Source organism: Sus scrofa, chromosome 3, assembly GCF_000003025.6.
Source record: "Sus scrofa isolate TJ Tabasco breed Duroc chromosome 3, Sscrofa11.1, whole genome shotgun sequence".
In the NCBI taxonomy this organism is placed as follows: Eukaryota; Metazoa; Chordata; class Mammalia; order Artiodactyla; family Suidae; genus Sus; species Sus scrofa.
In genome coordinates, this window is record NC_010445.4 from 101,369,303 (window position 1) to 101,392,324 (window position 23,022).

General features: G+C 43.8%; 1 protein-coding gene and 1 long non-coding RNA gene across 2 annotated transcripts in view; one reads left to right on the forward strand and one right to left on the reverse strand.

Annotated features, from left to right (window-relative positions):
• The window catches only part of ARHGEF33 (Rho guanine nucleotide exchange factor 33), a 77,537-nt gene continuing 56,748 nt past the window's right edge, over positions 2,234-23,022 (reverse strand). The window contains 9 exon segments of the mRNA XM_021087591.1: positions 2,234-4,258; positions 11,143-11,282; positions 13,324-13,505; positions 13,508-14,127; positions 15,336-15,500; positions 16,478-16,626; positions 18,254-18,337; positions 19,427-19,510; positions 22,005-22,137. Of these exon segments, the coding sequence (XP_020943250.1) occupies positions 4,129-4,258; positions 11,143-11,282; positions 13,324-13,505; positions 13,508-14,127; positions 15,336-15,500; positions 16,478-16,626; positions 18,254-18,337; positions 19,427-19,510; positions 22,005-22,137 (1,687 nt within the window). The 3' untranslated portion in view covers positions 2,234-4,128.
• On the forward strand, positions 15,430-22,334 carry LOC110260028. The gene is made up of 3 exons (XR_002342759.1): positions 15,430-15,514; positions 17,730-17,866; positions 22,026-22,334. It is a non-coding gene; the product is annotated as an uncharacterized LOC110260028 (long non-coding RNA).

Here is a 23,022-nt window from a genome sequence, read left to right on the forward strand (position 1 = left end):
ATCTCTATTTTATAGTTAATAAGTTTAATGACTTATTAAAGATTATGCACCAAGTTCATCAAAAACAACAATTTTGGAAAACAAGTTATTTGGTTTAGCTACAAAAATATTAATTATTTTGAATGTCTGACAATCTCCCCAAATAATATTTATTTACATACTGCCTATATCATATCCTTACATGTTCTTATATATTTAACATTTAGATCTAGGGTCACACATCAATTTCTAACTTTTTCCCCTAAAACATATAGATGCCTCTCCATCAGTTTTCTCAACCTTTTTTCAACCCACTTCCCTTTTTGAAAAACTGTATCTCACCTTTCCTTTTCCCTCCACCACTCCCCACCACGTGAGACCCACTGGCCCATACATAAATATGGGGATACTCACAGGCTGAGAATGGGCCATGCACATCTTTAAGTTAAATCAGTTCTCAGGATATGAGAATCCCAAGTGTTCCCAAAGCATTACTGTTTTCGGCTGAGGAAGAAAGTTATTAGTGGTGATATTTAAAGAGAAGGTCTAGTCTGAAAACTAGACTTAGTTTTATTATACAACTTAATATAAGACATTCATTTTATCAGGTTTCTAACTGCACGCAATTGGTTACCTGGAATATACAATTTTACCAATTTATTATAAAGAACACTGATGTGTATATTTTTAATCAAAATCTTACTGTATATGATAGTAAAAGTTACAGATGGTAAATTAAATAATTCAGAAAGATTCATTTGGGTTTTGATGAACTTTCAGTTTTCTATAGCAACAAGGTAAGTGTAATCTATTCTATCCTAAAATTTAATCTATGTACAGAATACATGTGCTGAGGTTAACGTACTAAACCATTCAATTTATTGATCTAAGAGATAACAGCTCTAAAATTTCAGTGGACCAAGAAGCACCTGAGTGCATTTAAAATGCAGATTCCTGGGCCACACGCTGAACTATTCCAGTGGAGTGGGACTGAAATAGTACCCAGGAACCTGCATGTTTATAAATACCCTCATGGAGAAAAGATAATGTATCAGTAAGGATTTGAAGCAGATGAGAGAATGTGACATGAGGTGCTACAGGAGCACTGTTCAAAAGGTTTTCTTGAGCAAGCAAGAGACACTCTAATTTTAAGCCTCGAATAGTTTAAACTGTTTGTCATATTATGAAATAACCCACTGAATAGAACCCCAGAGTGTTAGCCCATAAATCCCTGGTTCTCCAAAGTTCCAGCTCTGGAATCAGAAAAGCAGGACAGTCCTTGCTTGGGGTTGTAATACAGACCCCAGAAGGATGCAGAAAGGACCTGTTGCCCCTCCTAACCTGTGCAAAAATATCCACTTCATCTTTTGGTAGAATGCTTCTTTTTGTTTATCAACCCAAACACTTCCAGAAGCTATCTGTGCTCTCCTGTGTAAACTGTGCTGCTCTGGAAGACTGGAGGCAAAAGATTTCCGCAACTGCCAAGCTCTTTCCCACCCTGACTTCATCCCTTGTGCAACATTACATTAGATATCATTAGTCCATGTCATTAAAGATCCTATCTCCTCTGTCAATTTACTGTACTACCCAAAAAGATTATTAAATGAGCCAGGACAACACAGAAAAGAATGGTGAACTTTTTTCTTTTTAATGGAGAAGTGTTTTCTGATGCTAGATGCTGTGAAATTGCCAGCGGTGCCTTTAACTGCTTCCGAAGACAACTGTATTTTATTTCCTTTGTGACTGATATTTTTCTTAAAAAAAAAAAAAAAAAAAGGAAAGGCAAGAAGGTAGAGTAACAACCCTGAAACTGTTTGTCAAATTATGAATAGAAATTAATTTCTGTAGCCTCTCTCTGTTAGAGCACCACCATTAACCATTTACTGAGCACCTACTATTCTAGAGTGGAAAGAATTTTAAAAGATACAGTACAGTTCCTCCCCTCACAGAGACTTACATTCTTGTTAGGAAGACAAGACTCATATATCAAAGGGTAGATAAGTTACACCACAAGAGGCCACAGAAAGATGAGGAAGTTTAAACTGGATCTTGGAGATTAGCAGAGAAAATGCATGAAGCAAGAGTGGGCCTGAGCAAGGTGCATGGCTTGCCAGGAAAGAGGAACAGCCCAGCTTAGTTGAGGTACAGTAGTTCGCCAGGACTGCAAAGAGGGAGATGGCAGTCCAGGAGAAAACCTGGAGCTGTCCTGGAGAGAGAAAGAAACCTTGAATGTCAAGTCAAGTCGTTTGGAATTTGACAGTAGACAAATAAGAACAATTTGAGTTTCACACAAAGCAATATTTGGGGATATTCATACGTTGAAGATGTGTGGGACTGATGGGGGCAGTTAGAAAACTACCAGAAAAAAATCCAGATGTCAGGTGATAGAGACCCAGAGAGGAGCAGCATTAATTATTCCCAGTTTTCTAGGCTAGTTTAATATAATTAAATTGAGTTGTGCTACAGATGTAGCATCAAGATTTCTCAAATGATGTTATTCAAATGAAAATTTGGGAGGTGTATGATATTTTTGAAGCCATCCTAATAATTGATCATTTTTATGATAAACAATATAAAGGAGAAGGAAATTTTAAGAGATTGTGTCTTCTGTTTCACTTTTCACATCTACTTCAATTTCACACTGTTTTTGAACACTGCCCCCAAAACTTCTTTGACCTGACAATAGAAATCTAATTTCAAAGGACTTCATTAGTTTCAGGAAAATGAAAAGCTTGGTTTCAAGATTGGAAACTCCAAAAAGTTGGCAGTGATCCTGGAAGTGCTCCAGACTCCTACTGTTCAAAATACTAATAGATGGGTTCCTAATTAGTCATCAGACAAGGAGAAGAAAACTTGTAATTTTTAGAAGTGAAATTTCTCCTATTCTCTCAAACGGTCCATAACTAGAGGAACAATCTCTGGAAAAGTCAGCTAGAGTGTCAAGATGCTGAATGAATAGTAACCAATGTCCCTAATTATAGGTAACTGCCTAGAAGTAGAGACAAATGGTTTAAACCTAATTTTTTCTATCATGATTCTGACATTTGGGGCAGGTCAAGGATGTGGACCCTCTTCGGCATACCTATGCGGAAATAGAGCAAATTTATTACCCCCTAGCCAGAGAAGCTTCTTTGCAATGACTCCTCTGCCAGAGCTCTAAGAACTTCGTTTCTTTACAATTCACTTCTGGAAAACAGAATAAGGTCATTGCCAGCCCTAAGTTTTCATTCTGACTTAGTGTCTGTAGCAACCACTGTGTGTGAGCCATTAAACCACTGTTGTTGTTGCCACTTTTCTTTACAGACTGAAGAAAGTCTTTTAAAGAGGATGTGGCTAAATCAGTGCTTTTTTCCCAGTCTATCTGGTCATGAGTGTGTGACACTCAGGATCACTAATGGACCTCTGAATCCTGAGTACTCAATAAAACATCTGCAGCACAACCCACAAAAGGGAAAATAATTTCTCTGGCCTCCCAGTTTCCAGAAAGGAAACTGATTTTCATAACCATAGAACAAGAGGAATACTACTCTTAAGGTTGTTTTCCTATTTGGAGACCTATATGTCTTTAAGCTTTGAACCTTCTGTGTCATGGTTTAAACACAAATTCTCCACAACTTATATTTCCAACATGTAAAATGCAATTCTGTGAACTGACCTCTTTGCCTAAAGAATGTTATGTATTGCCTTGGGGGTTCGGGAAGACATAGGCAAGACAGAACTGGCCCCTAACATTGTGTATATTAGTCTAAGAACACTGGGATGAATTAATAAGCTAAATACCTAGGAAGCACAAAATTCACATCCATGTTAAATAGGAACATGCTCAATATTATACTGGGGGAATGACTTCAAGGTGGAAGTTTTTGTTCTTACAAACGTTTATTTTCCTCCAAATTTATTGTGTTTTTCTGTAATGCTGTGAAAAGTCTTCGTTTCCCTTTTCCCAAGTGTTGAGGTTCAAAAGGCCAGCTCTCAACCATAGACTAATCTTCATCTCTTCAATGTCTTGTATGTTGATTTAGTTTCATGTGTATTTATATTAGTTTTCCTCAGGGATTTATACATCAATATATATATAGACTCCTACACAGATATATACAAGCTTTTTATCCTCATCTTACCACTTGACAATACAACTTTAAGTATGTTTTACACAGCTGTTCCTTGGTCAAGGTCATTTGCAAGAGCAAGTCGGTTTCTGAAGAAATCTTGTTTGGTGGGTGAAGGATCCATTGAGGGATTCTCATTAGTTTTTTCCCTGTATTCTGATCCACTGGACCTAAAATCTCAGCACACAGATAAAGTACAGGTTGATTTGGTTTTAATTGTTTTCAAATATTTTATCTATCCAAATTGTTTTGCATTTGTAAAACAGTTGCCTCCTAGACATGGAGTAATTTTACTTCCCTTGAATTTCATGACTCAGAACATGTGTAACTAAGATTTGCAGTGAACATAAAGAGTTTACTTTTCTAATGCTTTCTGGGGACAATTGTGACCACTGTGTATGTCAATGTAAGAAACTGTGTGATACCATAGTAAAAGGCTTAGGGAATAAAGGCTTGGAAAATTCAGTAAATCCTATTTTGATTCAATCAAGCAACTATGCCACAAATTACCAAGGCCCTTACATTTTAAGGGATGGGATTCATTGTTCTTGACCAAGGTTATCAAGGGCGTTTACTTAATTTGGGCATTACATTACAAACTCTTGCTTTTGCTTATTTTCATTTTTAAATGAAAAATTTATTGAAGCCAACCGCACACATACGCTACATTTGGTAGAATGCAGAAATAAGTACAGTAGTCAGATTAAGGAGATTCTATTATCTCAACCACCACCACATAGGAGACCAATCAAGAGGCAATAACTCAAACAGTCCAATTGAGTCACCAGTTGAGGGTGTATTCTTCCTTTCTCTTGGTTAAGCCAGTTGGGTAATCCATTCCAGCTCTGCACCTTCTCCAGTCTGTTCATGTCTGAAGTCCCTAGAGGGAGGAGGCTTTCTGGAAATAACCTCTGATAAGCTAAACTGGGGCCCTTTAGCTAGCTTAAACTCTGAGCTAGAATGGGTAAAACTAGCCCAGTGACTAAGAACCAGCATCAAAAGACTTCATGCCAGGTGTGTGACAGTGACATTGGACATGAAGTTCTTGCTCCAAAGCTCCTGCACAACTGAACAAGTTTTCTGTATGCTGAGGCAGTCAGGCATGCTTGCACTATCCACAAAAGAAGGATAAGTTCTTTCACTATTATTGATCTGCTGCGAGTGTCCTTATGGTTGGTATAAGTTAATTATGACTCTATTATTTACTGGATTAATTGGGCAGGACTCAAATATTCTTTTATATTATTCAAGTTGAGAAGCTAGATCCACACAAAAGACTAAAATCCTGATGCCTGTTCAGATTTTTTTTACTTTTTGCCCTGATACTTGGAAATCACAGATGAAGCCATAGCTGCCTACCACACTTTCTCCATTGGTCAGTAAGGAGCCCTTTTCTGCTATATCTCAGTGCATAGAGAAAAAGCTATTCTCTCCTCCATCCCAGAACATCTGGGTATTCATCAAAAAGATGACAGCTGGGGGTATCGTGAACAGTCCTCTTCCTTTTCAGAAGCCCCCTTGCAACAGCCTCCACAGGGCCCCCTAAAACTCCAGGCCTTCTCTCAGAACTCCCAGCTCTCTCCAGTTCAAACCATCCCTGATTAGGGCACTTGTGCCCAAAATATTAGGAAGACAGATTTTTACCCATTCCATTCCTTCCCCATATCTTCTGTTTTCCAGAAGACCAGGAATACCCATATTTTGGGGGGCACAAAGTAGGAAGCAAGATTTGAATCCAGCTAGGGTTTCTTCTAAATTGTTTTCCCACGTGACAGTTTCTCATCAGAAAATCATTCATCAAAACTTAAAATTTTTATCTTACATTTCCCCTCTTAGCTACGTCTGATCTCTCCAAAACCCACCATGTCATACTTTGATGGTTCCAACATGCAGCTCTTTCATGTTTACCTGGAAATGGGAAAGCTTTGATGTCACCACCAGCCCCAAGGACCACAGAAATCTTCACCAGTTGCGTTCCCATTTCTGAAACAAATGCCAAAATCGCCCTGTCTAGTTTTCAAAGTCCACAAACTCAGCTTAGTTATTTTCTTTTTTAACTGATCTTCTCACAAACCACCTTCTCGGTGTCTGCAGGTGTGTGAGTGGCTCCATGTTTCTTGATATTAACTAACAATTAACTAATGGCTAACTTGCTAATCATTTTCAAAATCCAGCATTCTACTGTAGCCATGACTAAAAGCTCATTTTCATCCTTTAGAAGATACTTTTAACTGACCTCTTTCTAACATTTACATGGGTGGTGCTTACGGCGTCAACTCTGGGACCCTTCCAAAGGTATGGCTGTTAGGCTCTAGGGTAATAGTGACCTAGATGACTAGGAAGTAACCTGCAGAATCTAGGCAAAAGGGCTAGTGTATTTGCTTTTATCCCCTTTCACTATAAAACAGAAATGGCTCCTGAGCTCCTGGGGCCATCTGGGCTGGCCACAGGGCAGACCTGAGCACACATAAAGGAACAGGCAGGCAAATACTTGCCAGCTGCCAGGCCATTACAACACAGAGCCATCCCAAGTGTTTGATGGGAAGAGAACAGACCTGTCACTAACCTTCCTTCCATGCAACTGTCAGAGACAAAGAAAATAACAAGTTGGGTGGCCATACAAGTGCAGATTTGCTACAATAAGCCTTAAAGTTTGTGTGGAGCTGGGGAAAGGAGGAGGGTTAGAATCAGTGCTACAGGACCCTCTGACCTAAGAAGGATTGGTTTTCTGACAGAAATATCATCTATCGTGAAAGCTTTGGGAGATTCGTAGATGGAGAAGCAAGGGAGCAGGGAAACACCCATCCTTTTGGCCAAGTCAGTTGGCCCTGGTAATCAACAGGTGACAAACAAGCATTCATTTAATGCGGATCTGTTGAGTGCTTACTATGTTCTAGGTACTAAACCTTGTAGCTTGGTTACTCTTACATTTGGACCATAAGCTCCTACTGAAGACCCTTAACGTAGTGGCTGATTTCAAATGACCTATGTGTAGCCAGGTTTATGTAATCTAAAATGTTATCCCTTCAACCATCTCCTTCCGTTTTAAAGTCATATAAGGAAATGAAGTGGGAACTGAGAGAGAACCCCAAAGTGGGTAGGGAATAGGGAGGGAACTTGAGACAGGCTTTAAGGAGGTAGAGAAGGAGGTGGCGGTAAGATCATCCGTTGATTCTTTAGTAGTCCTGCATTCTACCACATGATCTGTTCCACAGCCAAGGCTGGGCAGATGTAAAAACAACTGGCAGGACACAAAAGGAGTTTCACTGACAATTACATGGGGCCCTGCAGAAGCACACTCTCTCTCTCTAGTATGCGATTAAGAAAATGGAGATTCCCATGGGTTCGGTAGCGGGAGTGCTAACGGGGAAGGAGACACTCTGAGGCGTGTAAGTTACAAAATGCTAAGCAGGAAAAGAATGGGGGAGAAAGTAGAATTAATCATTTGGAAGCTATATTCTTTGTCTTCCACCCCCTCTATATTTGAGGATAAAAAGAGAGCTTCTATATTTCCTGCCCCTAAACTGCCCCGATGTAGCCCTCTTCCCCCACACATACACCCAATCACTAGTTCTTAGCCTAAGTGCAAGATTTACATATAAAGATGAAGTAGTGTGTGTCTCAGACTTCAGGACAGGCTAGCTTTAAGTTTTTGAGAGCCTGCAGGAAGATCCTTGTAGAACGGGACAGTCTGCCTTTCCATCCTGGTCAAGGGACAAGGATTCAGTCCAGCATCAGCCTATCACATTAGGTTTGTTCCTGGCTTCCAAGGATCCTCATTTAAAAATTTAAAAATCACTTAACATTCTCCAACTTTAAGATGTAGTCTTTATTCTGACCAATTCTGGGCAGCTCTCAGGGACATGTGACCTGGTAGCTACCCAGGATACATGTGCCTGAGATAGAAACAATCAGAGCGTCATCTTTTTCCCCAAATATCTTGGACATTTTTCAGAATTTTTTTTTATGATGTCAACTTGACTCTGCCTTTTGAATCCTTGTGGGTATGAGCATTCGGCCCTCCCAGCCTCAGAGGGAAGAGAACCCTTTCTCAGGTTTTCTGTTGCATCTGGCTCCATGCCTAGCTTCATCCCGAAGCAGCATTCTGGGTGTGTGGGGCCACCAGCCAAACAAGCCCCTAAGGATACAAAAAATGTGTCAGCTTAGACAGGAACAAGCCTCCAGGGGGCTGTGGGGGAGGCAGGCAACGAGCCCCAGATGTGACACAGGCAGCTTTTCTGGCGCTGGTCCATTTGGGACCTCTGAGGCCAGCCTCTGGCATGATTCCAGTACCCAGGATTAACCACGCCTTCAAGTCACAAGGCTTGCTGCCAGCCTGACCTCCCGACACATGGGAGGAGAATGGGCTAAATGTTCCTTTCCAGTTCCTCCCTGTACCTGTCCACATGCCTGGCTTCAGAGTACAAGTTCCCACATAACAGCTGGGACCAACCAAGCCATTCACGGTTCCTAGAAGCATCTCACGCAGTACATGCATAACATAAAGGCTGCTTCACGAATGAGAAGAATCATGTGTTCTCAACCAAGTCAATAGCCACTGACCTTTCTATACTATGCTGGGGCCTCCCTGCCCTTCTTCTCTACCATAACTGAACAAACTTTTCCACGGTTCCTGGATGAAAATACTCATGGGAAGCCACTCAAGCTGCTTCTTTAAGTGCCCCCCATGGCACCCTGGACACAAGGCGATAAGCAAGCATCACATGATGGTGCTCACAGTCCTACCAAGATGTAAAAAGCCAGGACAGCCTGCCAGAGAGAGCAGCCACCGGTGTGGCACCATCTCTTACTTCCATCCATATTAACACTTCAGATTTTAAATACAAAGGCAGTGCCAGGATTGGCGGCATCAATAGAATTGATGCAGGAGGAACTAATCTAGGAGAAAGGGGATCCATTTGGCCCTCTAGAAAGGATCCCAAAAAGCTGCAAGAGAGCCAAAAGCAATTAACCAACACGAATCTGGAGAGTTCACAGCAAGTCCTCAGCAGTGACCCAAGGGCTGTGGACAGCTACAGAAAGACAAAATCTGGCCTTCCACATGGCGAGTCTCTACAATTATAGGTCCCAAGGCCACACTCATTTCTTGTTTCAGGTGTTAAAAAGATATGATCACCCAGACCTATCTACAACAAAGTCAAACCAAAGATAGAGCAAATCTCAGGACTAGGAAGCACTCGAGTGGCGATGATCCTCCACCCTGTGTGGGAATCCCTTTCACAGCACCCCTGACCAGGGCCATCGAGCTTCTCCTCAAGAGAACCCACTCCCTCGTGAGGCAGCCAGCTCCAGCTCCAGCTCCAGGCAGCCGCATCTTCAGAAAGTCCTTCCTCTTACCCACTGCTCCTAGCTCTGCCCCCCAGATACAGAGGGGACAAGGTCCCTCCCTCTGCCTCAGGTAACTGGCAGAGTGTTTTATTATATCCCTCTGAAAAAAGGGAATTTGTAAAGGAACCAGTGGTGGGTCTGTGACTCATTGCTTTCCAACAGCTAATACCCAGTCATTATAAATGGCACTGGGCAAAATGTGACTGTTTGCTTGGGAAATACTCTGGTTTAAAAATAAAATAAATGAAAATAAGAAGATAGGCTCAAGTGGTGCCCTTAGGAGTCAAAGGTCCTTAGAAGGATTTAGAAGCCTAAATCCCAAGTCAGACTGGAGAGTTATCTGCCTCCAGGTCCCTCCACCCTGTCAAACTTGACAGTAGGTACTGGATCAGGAAGGATCTATATCTGTGATCCTAGAGAGAGGGATACAATTCTTACCTGATTATCCCCTGAATAAAGGGGAGCTAGGAACAGTCATGTGTGCACGCAGCTACTTTAGCAAAACTGAAAGGGGACTCAGTAGGGTGGGGCTGTCTCCCTGAGGTACTGTTGCTTTTTCTTCCTTTCCCCTTTTCTTCCAGTAACAACAGGCTGGAACCAACAACCAGAGCTCTACTAATCTCAGCACTGCCCTCTCTCTAGGAGAGGAATTAGACAAACCACCAAAAAAGTCTTTACTTCCACCTGCCCTCAATTCTTCCATCAAGACCATTATCTAAATCAGCCAGTAACCTCTACCCTCATGGAGAAAGTGATATCCCTGTGCTTGGTCACTTATTAGCAACCCTCCAACCTCAGCGACAGTGTCTAACTTTTCCATCCACTAAAATAGAAAAGACTTATTTAAAACTAACTGCAAGAACCTTCTCTACCAAGAGACACTAAGTAGCAGGCGCAATCTAAGAGAAGAATCTCTCAGGAAGTAGGCTGGAGGACCAGTATAGAGACACTGACAGTCTCCTAGGCAAGCGATGGCTGGACTGGAGATCCTTCTACCTTCAAATGCTAACACTCAGCTCTTTCTTGTTACATTTCATGCTGGGGTTTGTCTCCCAATCTGTGAGTCAGTGCTCATAAGTGCTGGCCAAAATGACAGGTGGGTGAGTCCACACAGCAAGGACTGAGAATCTGAGAAGGACCACGGGAGGGAAATGCCTTGTTTTTGCCTCCAATGGAATATGGCAACTCCATTAAGGTGATTTTTTTAACTAGGACCCAAGCCAAATCCATTCAGTCATTTCTGCCAGGGGAAAACACTGGCTGCAGTTCCCCCAAATATGCGCTAGCAACCAGGATTACTACAGGCAGAAGTGCTGCAACACCTTAGAAACCCTTCCGCAGGCGAGGAGATTCTGATGGCGCACCCATTACGGCCACCTCCAAGAGTGGATCCCACTCCTCCCAGTCAAAGGGGGTTTCCCAGGGGGGCCTCCTCTGCTCACCCCTCTCAGGACACATGACTTTGGGGACAAAGAAGTAGGGCTAAAAGACAGAAGCGGCAGAGGACAGCGGAGTTTGCCTTCACTCTAGGAGATTACAATGAGAAACATCTTCACCTGGCAGGAATCATGGCTGCTGGGTGCAGGCACTGAGCTTGAAGCAGTTGTGTGAAACCAGGCTACTTGACACTTATTACTGTTAAAACCTCAAGACTCGGCCCACAGGGAAACGAGTTACAATGCTGTCTTGGCTAAGGGCTACTCACTTCTTTTTAAAGAGCTTGCGGAAGGAGCTTCGAAAGCCCCCTTTCTGGTCTTGTCTGGGGTTTTGATCGCTGAAAGATGTCTGTTCGCTTTCTCTTTCTTCCTTTGGACAGAATCTGGTGGCGTCTTCTAAATGCATCTCCTGAAAACACAAAAGAGGGATGTATTTTTACTCTTTTCCTAAGGTAATACTGATCCTGACTCTGGGACACTTTTTCATCTTGTCCTTTCCTCTCCCACCCCAGAAGACTAATACTTGCAGGCACCCTGTTCCAACTAAAGCAAACATAAGCTAATTAAGAAATCAGTAGTTGAAAAGAGGATAATTTCCTACTGCATATAGAAGTATTTTCTATGTATCAAGGCAAGTAGTCTATCTTTACGGGTGAGAAAACGGGAGGCACAGAGAAGCTAAATGAATTGTTCAGAAGCACAAAGCTATTTGGCACTATTGTTTCCTTTCTACTCCCCCTGTTAATGAGCTTTTAAACTTTGACACATGCCTAACTTTGATTTGTCTAGGACCTTAACAGAATTTTATAAAGTTCAAAGTCGAACATCGGAGGCAGAGGAAATGTGAGTTCTAGGGAACCTCAGTAACCTTAGCTGAGCACTCAGGTGTTTCCGCCCTCTCGGGAACCAGACACAGGCTTTGATTTCTGGAGTCCAGGTGGACTCCAAGGCTCTTCATGGTCCTCTGCCCTAATGTCCATCACTCCCACCCGGGACAGAATTGAAAAGGAAAAACTCACCCTGCCTTTTTTTTTTTAAAGGCCTATGAGCCTCTTTTTCCCCCCTCTACTCTGCATATCATTTAGCCAACTTCTAAGCAGCTTTTAAAACTAATGGCAGACGTTCAATCTAGGAAGACTTCTCTGACCACCATCACCTCAGGAGGGTTTAAACACCCTCCTCTGTGTTCGCACAGTTTATTATAATTCTGTTTATGTATCTCCTTCCTGTGCTAAGCCTTGGAGGGCAGGGACTGGATGCCATTTACTTCTGAACCCTCAGCACTTAGCACAGACACTCATGCGAGGCAGGTGCTCAGTGTTTGTTGAAAAATGAATGAATGAAAGGAGTCAATGATCTTGGATCTCTTCCTACTCACTTGGAAATGAGAACAGGTTGAACGCAGGGCCCTCATTCCTAGGGAAAACTATTTCTCACCTAGGCAAAGGATTCCTAGTGCTGGATGCAAGAGATACTTAGCGCAGGTAAAGGCAGTCCGGGACTGTCATTTCAAGATGTATCCTCAAGAGCTGCCCTGTAAACCCTAACCACCACTTCTAAAATGTTAAACAGGAAGGATGGGGGCACAGGTCAAAGCCTCTTTTACTCTGATTAATCAGAAATTGCCTCTGTTCCAATCACATGCGGAGAAATCAAGTATTTGTTCAGGAATATGTCTTTTCATAGATACATAGTTAAACACCTCTTTAAATGCCCCAAGGCTCGTCAACACTAAGGTTAGACATCTAAACAGAGGCCAAAGAAGGTGTTTGTGAGTCAAAGCTTCCTTGACTGCTTGTGTTGTCCTCCTCCCACTAGAGCCTAAAACGTAACGTGACACCCTTTTCCAAGCAAAAGGAAAACAAGCGGAAATGAACTTAGCTTTGCAGGAACTCATCAATGAGTGGAGGCAACTTGCCTCCTTACTAGCTACAAATGAGGGGGAGAGGGCTGCAGGTTGGGAGAAGCGGCTGGCACACATGGTTCACTATTTTGAGCATGTAAATAAGGGGTGTGTCTAAGAGGCAGAGGAAGAAGGAGGCCCAAGGGTTTGCCTGCAGTGCTTTGCAAGTGAAGTGCAACTGGGAGGTGCTACAGCTTAAGCGGGAAGGTAGTAAACACTTCTAATTCTTTAACTCGGGGGTTGGCGGGGCATCTTAAGCCGGTCTAAGAGACGTCCAGGTCTTTTTGCCACCCTACTTGAATAGGTATTGCAGGCCCTTGCGTCCCGGTACTGCAGAATGGGCACTAACACTGTCCTCCTTGAGCCACTGGGAAACAAGCCTTTAACCCAGGCTCTTCCTCGGCTTCCTCGCTCAGCCCGGCCTCGGTTCCCCAGCCTGGCCAACCTGCCTCCCCTCCACGCTAGGTGAGCCCAGGCTGTACCCTGGAGATCTATCCCCGGGGCTGCCGACGGTGTGGGTGTGGGTTTGGGTTCGGTTTTACTTTACCCTCCTTACTTCCAAATAGGTCTGCTTTTCGCTTTGGGACCTCTGTTGGGGAAAGAAGGTCCTGGGCGCGCCACGGGCGGAGGCGGCCTGGCCGTGTGGCTGCGCGGCGCGCTCGGACTTGAGCGGCGCGCGGCCGCCACTGCTGCTGCGCGTGCTGTAGAGGCGCGGGGCCACGCCCTCGGGGGCGGCGCGCGCGGGAACTCCTTGAGCGAGCGGCTCAGCGGCTTGGCCTTGCCGTGCGCCTGCGCCTGCGCCGCCGCCTCCAGCTTGTAGGCGCCGCTGCTGCCCGCCGGCGACGTGGCGCTCTTGGGCAGGGGCTGTAGCGGATGCTCGGGCCGCTCGGCTTCCATGGCGAAGCTGACGGGCCGCAGGAAGCAGATGTCCAGGCTGGACTCGGAAGAGGCGGGAGAGCAGTTCTCGAAGAGGGCTGGGGCCTGGAAGGGCTCCTCGTCGTACGGCGCGGGCAGCGCGAAGATCTCGCCGCCGTACTCGAACTCCTCGTAGGCCGCGGGCACGTAGCCGCGGGCGTCTGGCAGGAGCTCCGCCGGGGCGCGCAGGGAGCGCTCCACGTTGCCCAGCGGCTCCGCGGGCGAGGGCTCGAAGTCCATCTCCGGGATGGCCTGCAGGGGCCCGGCGAGCGCCTTCACGTCCTGCTCAGCGGTACAGAACTGCGCCGGCGCCAGGAGGCTCTCGGGCCTCTCGTGCTTTCTGCCCTCCATCTCCCAGTCACTGGGCTTCCCGGGCTGCATGCTCTCCATCAAGCTTTGCTGTTGTTGGCTTTTCTTCACCGGGGGCATCAAATGCCTTTAAAGGGAAGCGATACAAAAGAGGTATGTTTACGGTTTCCTAGGGCAGGCCTCTCACCGAACTGCGCGAGGATGGGAGCGACACCGTTCCGCCTAGGTGCAGACTACCAGCCCCTCACCTCCCCGCCCTCCCAGGAGCCTGTGTGTATTACCTACGAAGCGTCATGGGCTTCCCGCATTAAGGAGTTTCCACGAGCCCTGATACTCCAAGTGGGAAAGTGAAAATGACCGTCTCTGAAGGGGATGCTGGAAGTACCCGATTGAGCAAGGAGGCACTGCATAGAAATGGCTGGTAGGCCAAGGATGCTCATCATTCACCATGTGGAAGCGCAGACCCTCCCCACCACAGGTCAAAGCCCAAGGCACCTCTTCTCTCCCTTTCTTGCTCTAGCAGAGTCATGTAAAATAATGGAAACAACACTTGTTCAACTCATGGATCTTCATGCTTAAGAATAATTAAGTTCCCAGATGAAGTAATGGGGGAGGGGGGTACGATCTTGGTAACTGTTGAATCTGGATGATATGTGGGGTTCACTCTACACTTTACTTTTGTGTATATTTGAGATTTTTCATAATAAAAAGCTAAAAAAATTCCTTGTGACCAAAAAGTATGCTGTATAAGGTGTCTCAAACTTCCACCTGCAAAAACATTGCCAAAATTAAAAGGCTGTCACTCTGAAAGGACCTCAGAAGTCCCTTTCTGAAGAAGCTTCAAGGGGATTTGGGAAGCACTCAACATTCTCTGCACATCACCTCAGGCCTATTTCTCACCCTAGGAGCCCAGACTTAATTGGACCCCTGACGGGGATTCCCTTTTTCTCTCCTATATCTTTTGGAGATTATAAGTGTATTCCCACCCTTTTTGAGGAGCTGTAAAATGCCTTCTTGTTGTCTATGGCACTCTCTTCCACTGTATCATTGTCCAAACCCAACAAGACTCATGCTGTAGGTCCAGGATGGTTATGTGTGGTAAAATTGTTGGGAGTAATCTCCGGCCTCTGGGCCTGCAACTTAACATTGGTGCCTTCCTCTGGGATCCAAGCATTGGGTCAGCTGCTTGTCTGCCACATACAGGCCAGATGGAGCAAGAGGGAGGAAGGAGTCCTGTAGGTCATACTTTTAATCCAGGCTCACCTGCTATCCCACACAGACTGCCTGGGACCCAAGGGCACTGTCATTAACTTTTCTACAGCAACAGGTGCTTACGTGACAGCAGGGCCAGAACTGGGAGCAGAAGGGTAGGGTTGCAGCATCTCCTCGGAGTGGATCCCACTGTCACGGACAACCTCAGGGCCTGCAGTGGGAGAAGAATCTTGCCCGGCATTTGCACACTGGGAAGCCAGCCCTTTGTACAGCTTCGCCATGGATGACCTAACGGAATGGAGGTAATAATTCTTAGGGTATACAGTGGGAATTTGGCTCTCCGAATACACACGTTATACCAAGAAAGGTAGAGAGACAGTATCCTCAGATGCAGCTCAGCTGTGAAGTTCTCGCGCGCTCTCTCTCTCCAGGGCTCTTTACAAACCAGGTTGCTTACATAATAGGGTGCAAGCTGGGCAGGAGCAGAGATACTGATTAATTGAGTTTGGGGGTAAGGGGAGTTTGAGGAGATGGCATCCATTAGAGGAGCCCTGGCTTGGGAGATAGCATCTTTTTCTGGTATAAAGCACCCGCAAAAATGATTCTGTTTTCCTCATTGGGTTGGGATGAGGTTGAAAGAAATCCAGGTCATTAGGAAGTTTTGTGTTGAGTTGTTTCTGTTCCCTCTGCAGCCCAGATTCTCTTCACTGAGTCCTCCCTGTTTCTCCTTATTGTGAAATCCCTTCAACCACCCCCCTCCCGTACTTTATTTTTATCCATAGCACTTATCACCATCTAACTTATTAACTGGCTATCCAGGTCTAGAAAGTAAGCTCCACGTGGTAAAGATTTTCATCTGTTTTGTTCTTTGCAGTGTATTCAGTTTGCAGAACAGTGCCTGATATACAATAGGTGTTTAATAATTATTCACATTCTCGCCTTTAAACTGCAATTTCAAACCTGGCAAGTTTAGTGAAACAACTCTTTTTGAGGCGGTTAGCAACATGAGGTAATAGAAGTTCTGCAAAGTATTGGTGTGAAAGTGCTTATATTTCAAAAGTAATTTCCACCAGGTAGGTACCTCCCTCCTGTAGCCAGTCTGGCCATCTCTCTCTCCTCCCTTTTTCTCTTGTGCTTCCATCACTGAATTTCAGCTACTTTACATACAACGTGGTTACTTGTGACAGAGACTCACATTGACCGTCTGTATCCCTTTTCTCAGAAACCTTTGATCAACCCTCTGGACCATACCATCAGAACCTTACTTCTTGAGCTTCTTTCGTTTCTGAATAAGCAAATCCTCATTGCATTGAAATAGCAGGGTGTAGTGTGAGATAAATACTCGCAGGCGCTGAACACACACCAGAAGTAAGTAATAGTCAGGGTGTTCCTGCTCTGTGAATTTCAGGACATTCTGGATGGAGAAAAAAGAAAGCAGCATTGCATGATTAGAATGAAAATTGTTTCGTCTCTTCTCTACCTTACCTTGTTCTGTTGAGAGTTTGGTAGCCATTTAATCAAATAATACAAATGGCCAATATAATTATAAACTGAAAAGTCAAACTTGCTATTCTCTTTGGCCATCACATGAAGGGAAAATAATAGTCACTAATGGCTCCTGTTTGAATTGAATTTGAACCTAAGGTAATTCCACATGAAAAATTAGAAGGATATACTAATTAGGTCTCTGAGATAATGAAGCCATTCTAACAATCACTGTCTATAAACAATGACTTATGACCCAAAGGAGTCAGACCAATGGTGAGAATGTCAGGCATCAAGGCTGGAAGTAGAGGGATGTTTATGATCAAGCCTGGCCTAGTGGCCCCTCTGGTTACATTGCCTCTTGTGCTGTAGTGGAACATGCATGCATGCTATTTGGATTTGAAAAAGCTAACAGTTATTGGGTGCTTCCTATTGCCAAGCACTGTGCCCTTTACATTATTTTTTCATTTAATTTTCACCACAGCCCAGTTAGATAGGTAGTTATTACCTCCATTTAACAACTAAGGAAATCAAGGCACAGGGAAATTAAATAACCTTCACTGGGTCACACATCTAATGAGTAGCAAAGGCAGGATTTGAACTCAAGTCAGATAGTAGAACAAGGACTCTTGTTTACTTATTTACACACTGCTTTCAAGACCTGGATTTCAGGCCTGTGTTTTTTCACCTACTAGGTGCCTCTACTTGGGCAAGTTACTTAACTTCTTTGGCTCTCCATTTCTTTATCCGAAAAGTGGTAATGATGATACCTATTTCATGGGAGTGTTTAAAAGATTAGGTAATTATTGGGAGAAAATGATTTTAAGATCTAAAGCCATATACAATTGAAAGTTTTTAATATCAATACTGGGCTATTTCTACATGAGACAAATCCCAAGCATTTCTGAGATGCTGTCCCTGAATTAATTAGGAGGATCAGTCAGCAGTTAAACCAGAACGAGTGGGCAGTGGGAAGAAGAGGGGCTAGTAGCAGTGTTGATGAGTCTGTTTCTCAACTCTACTGCCTCCAAGGTGTTACAAGCCCTGTAGGAAAATGGTGTGAAGAAGTCAGCTTACCAGCGTCTCCATGCTGCTTCTGTGACACAAGACATAAGCAATGTTTGGTAGACCCTTGGACCCAAGCCAAGAGAAAGTAGTCAGGATAGCAGGTACGTGTGGAGGTTATAAAGCTATTTCTTAGATGCCCAGGGGTGGGGAAGTGCATTTAAAAGGCCGTAGAACCAAGGTAGAAGGGCTGAATGGGTACCCAGAGTCTAACAGGAGCTTCCACAGAAAGATCCTTGGCAGCAGAGGTGTGAATTGCTGGTAAATGAAGATAGAACTTCATTTTTGGGCATCACAAGCCAAACATTTTGAGAGACTGAGATTTTAGCTCATACCACAAGATAAGAGCATAATCATAACAATCTAGGTCATTTAAATAAACGCTTAGAAAATTACTGATTCCTTGACACTTTGCAATGTCTTTCATCTAGAAGCCAAAAGCAATTGTTTAGCATGAAAATCAGTTTGGTGTCTTGGCGAGCCATGCCTACCTGCAGATGTATCAGATATTCAGGGATGCGCTGGACTATGTGAAAAAACAGTGTGTAGATGTCAGACTTAATCTCTTCATCACCCTGGATGAAAGAAAGTTGGAGTCAGGCTTCAGTGTCCCTCTAGCTCTGGATGCAGAAACCCAGAGTCAGTTCCACCAGAGTATGAAGGGTTTACTCCCAGAGTGTCATGGAGCATCAATCTGTCATTGGAGAGGCCACCTGTTCAGGAGCATGCTCAAGGAGACAACTCCTGTCTAACAGGCAGCATATCATGTGATTCTTTTTAATCTACTCAACTTTCCAAACTACCCTCTCCTTCTCCCTACCATCCAATACTGTCTCAGCACAGTAGGCACTCAATAAATTATATTTGAGTTGACTAAATTCAATAATAAAGTTCTTCAAGTCATCTTTACAGTGGTTTACTAACAGGCACTAGGGTGGATTGGAGCCTCATGAGAGTGGGGAAGGGAGTATAATTAGAAACCGGTTGGCTGGCAAGGCAGCAGGAACATGTTGGACTTTCTACATGTTCTTTCCCTTCCTTTCCCTTTCTCAAGTATCTGCTGGGTGCTGCGTGGTGGCAGGCACTATCCTGGGTTGGGAGCAGTAAGAAGTTAAAGTAGAAAGTGAATAGTGCTCACCTCTTATGAAACTTGATTAACTCTTAGCTTTAGAGCTTCTGATATAGTTCCTTTCTATTCACCTCAAATAACTAGAATTGGTATATATTCATGTGTCCTTATTGAGCACCTAATATATCACTGTGGTAGCAATACTTAAAGCAACATGACTAGAGCCATTTTATAATCTTATAAGCTGACAAACACAGAATGACTTGAGTTTAATATTCAGAGGCTTTAAAACTCCAAACCCCTCCAGACTGCAACTTGCAGTCTGAAGATCTCTGCTTAAAACTCCTGTTTACTTTGTCTATACTTCCAGTGGGATGGAACAGAGAAGGTCAGTAAGGCAGGGCAAAGACCAAAGCAAAGGCACTCATCCATGGCTGGATTCCTTTAACCCCAGGGAGGAGTGTCGGTGCCTCTGTTCAAGCCATTCCCCAGCCTGGAGAAAAGCTCAGAGTGCATGTGCTGCATCTCCTGGGTGGATGAGCAACATCATATAGTTAACAGTGTAATCAAAGGACAGTACACAGAGTTAGCTTACCTCCTTCAGAACAACCACATGAACCAAAGAGATGCATTCAGGCAGGTCCCTCAAGTAAGCAACATAATAATCCAAAAAATTATTCTTGAAAAACAAACACAAAAAGGCATGGTAAGAATCTGGAAACAGGCATGATAACAACTAATATGTTTATAGAGTCATGTATATCAAAAGGAGTACTGCTTTTCAGAGTTTTTTTTGTTTTTTTTTTTGTTGTTGTTTTGTTTTGTTTTTTTGCCTTTTCTAGGGCTGCACTTGCGGCATATGGAGGTTCCCAGGCTAGGGGTCCAATCGGAGCTGTACCCACCGGCCTACGCCAGAGCCACAGCAATGCGGGATCCAAGCCGAGTCTGCAACCCACACCACAGCTCACGGCAACGCCGGATCCTTAACCCACTGAGCAAGGGCAGGGATCGAACCCGCAACCTCATGGTTCCTAGTCAGATTCGTTAAGCACCGAGCCACGACGGGAACTCCCAGAGATTTTAATCATTTAATGTGTTTATTAATGTCTTTTAGGCTTTTAAATCACCTGTGAAAAGATCTTTTTGGTTTTAAGGAAAATATCCCTGTGGACTTGGAAACCAAAACTCAACAGCCCTGCTTTAATGAGAGAAAGTGAGATGATAAACCAAAGCAGAGGAGAGGGGCCATGTAAGTTGAAAAAACATTTTTAGGAGTTCCCGTCGTGGGTCAGTGGGTTAATGAATCCGACTAGGAACCATGAGCTTGCGGGTTCGATCCCTGGCCTTGCTCAGTGGGTTAAGGATCCGGCATTGCCGCGAGCTATTGTGTAGGTCGCAGACACAGCTCAGATCCCGCACTGCTGTGGCTGTGGTGTAGGCCAGCAGCTATAGCTCCGATTGGACCCCTAGCCTGAGAACCTCCATATACCGTGGGTACAGCCCTAAAAAGACAAAAAATTTAAATTTTCAAATGATAAAAATGCACATTTTAAAAATTTCTTTTCATTCCAGCCATCTAAATCAAACTGAGGAACTTTGTCCAACCCACCTCATAGACCAGTATTTCTCAACTTTTCCACTGAGTACATATTCATCTATGGAATATCCCCTTAGGAAAATACCTTCCGGAGTGATATTCCCAAAACATAACAATGCTCAGCCCAAGAAAGCATACTGAATACAAATTAGTAAAAGGGCTATTAAAGGATTAGCATTACATCCACTCTATACAAGTAAATAATTTGTAAACTTTGTGTTATTAATCACAGTTGGGAATCACTGATATACAGAGGTTAGCTGCAGGCAAAATCTGGCTTGGCAGACCAATTTTTATTAGCTCATACAATATTTTTAAAATAAGAAATAAGATTTCACAAAAAATTCTGGATTTCCCCCTTAAAATGTCAGAAGACCAGGCAACCCTAGTCCTTTTTCCCTGCATAATAATTGGATAAAACCGAGTAACTATTCATTGTAGAAAAGCATATGTGCTCCACTTAAGCCGACTTCCCAGCAGTCCACACTGTAGTAAGTTCAGTATTCACCTCCACTCATTAATGTCATTGTCTGGGCCAGTAAGCATCCGAGGTTGCAACTTGTGGTCTGGATAATATTTTCTTTGAAGAACATTATAGAGATTTCAAAACTTAGCATCCGTTCTCCAAGGGATGTGAAAACAAAAACATTCCAGGGAGTTCCCGTCGTGGCGTAGTGGTTAACGAATCCGACTAGGAACCATGAGGTTGCGGGTTCGGTCCCTGCCCTTGTTCAGTGGGTTAACAATCCCACTGAACGATCACAGCGTTGCTGTGAGCTGTGGTGTAAGTTGCAGACGCGGCTCGGATCCCGCGTTGCTGTGGCTCTGGCATAGGCCGGTGGCTACAGCTCCGATTCGACCCCTAGCCTGGGAACCTCCATATGCCACGGGAGCGGCCCAAGAAATAGCAAAAAGACAAAACAAAAAACAAAACAAACAAACAAAACAAAAACATTCCAGACAAATAGCTGCCCATCACATTTTTAAAAATCTCTTTTTAAAGAAATGAAATTGTTAGAAGTTATCTTGTGGCACAGCAAGTTAAGGATCCAGCATTGTCACTGCAGGGGCTTGGGTCACTGCTGTGGTGCAGGTTCGATCCCTGGCCTGGGAACTTTCACATGCCGTGGACGTGGCCAAAAAAAGAAATGAAATTATATACGAACCTTCATATATTTATACGCATATATGTATATATTAGTGCATTTATATATATTTATATACAAACACACATATGCACTCGTACATTCATATATATATTTATATACAAACACACACACGCACTTGTGCATTTCAATGGGGCAGTTATAGTACAGTGGACAGTGATGAACTGGAAGTTAAAGGACTTGGGTTCTAGACACAGATCCATAAGTGTCTAGATAGCTGGGTGATTTCAGCCAAGTCTTTTCTCTGAACTTTATTTCATTATCTCTAGAACAAGAAGGTTAGACTAGATCTCAGGAGTTCCCCTGACTCTGAAACTCCCTGATTCTAGATTCTTCATTAAGAGAAACAGACAAGGGAGACACAGGTGCATAAATTCAAGTTTTTAAAGGAATTAAAGAAAAAACCTTACCTCATCATTTGTTAACTTAAGGAATAAATCTCCCAGGACTCCTTGGCGTGGCCACTTCAAGACCCTTTCCTGCAGAGCATGAAGCAAATCCAGGTGCTGCTGGACAAGGTACCGTAAAGAGCCAGGGAAGAGGCTTGAAACAGAATAGAGAGAGGATCACACAAACCAGGTGTACAAAAGAAAAGGCTCTACAAGAATATATGGAGGGGGACCCATTTTCCCATTGAAAATATTCTGAGTCACAGGTCTGTATCTCGGATTAAAAAAAAAAGTTTGGAGTTCCTGTCATAGCGCAGTGGTTAATCGACTAGGAGCCATGAGGTTGCCGGTTCGATCCCTGGCCTTGCTCAGTGGGTTAAGGATCCGGTGTTGCCATGGCTGTGGTGTAGGCCAGCGGCTAAAGCTCCGATTTGACCTCTAGCCTGAGAATCTCCATATTCTGCGGGAAGCGGCCCTAGAAGAGGCAAAAAGACAAAAAAAAAAAAAAAGTTTGTCATTGTTGACCTCACAGCAGATATCGTCAGACCATAAAGACATAAAGAGACCCCTTTGCTGATGGCTCCCACACAAATGTGTATTGAACTAGTAAGGAGTGCATCTCTTGAATGGCCTTTTTAAAGCTCAGCTGGCACACTCTTATTTATGTGACCATGGAAATTTTAAGGGCAATCTTTTTCAATGTTTAAAGTTATTCCCACTTCATGTGCATATAGTTCATTCTAATTCATGTTGCAGGGGACGGCTCGAAGGTGGCACTTGGTTATTCTTAGCTTCTGGGTAGTAGACTGTGCTTTAGGGAAGGAAGCTTTTGTTTAAAGCTGGCAACTGAAAGCTCAGGGGATTAAAGTGTTCTTTTCCCCTCTCCTTCAGTTTCTAAGAGGAATCTGGGCAAGAGTGGAGTCTTGTCAGGGAGGCTACAGGTTAGGCCTGGCCTGTTAATCCCGGGAGATTCCCTGAGCCCCCTTAACATTCACATCCCTCTCCCCCCATCTCAGTGTGTCTGATTTTTTTCGGAAGA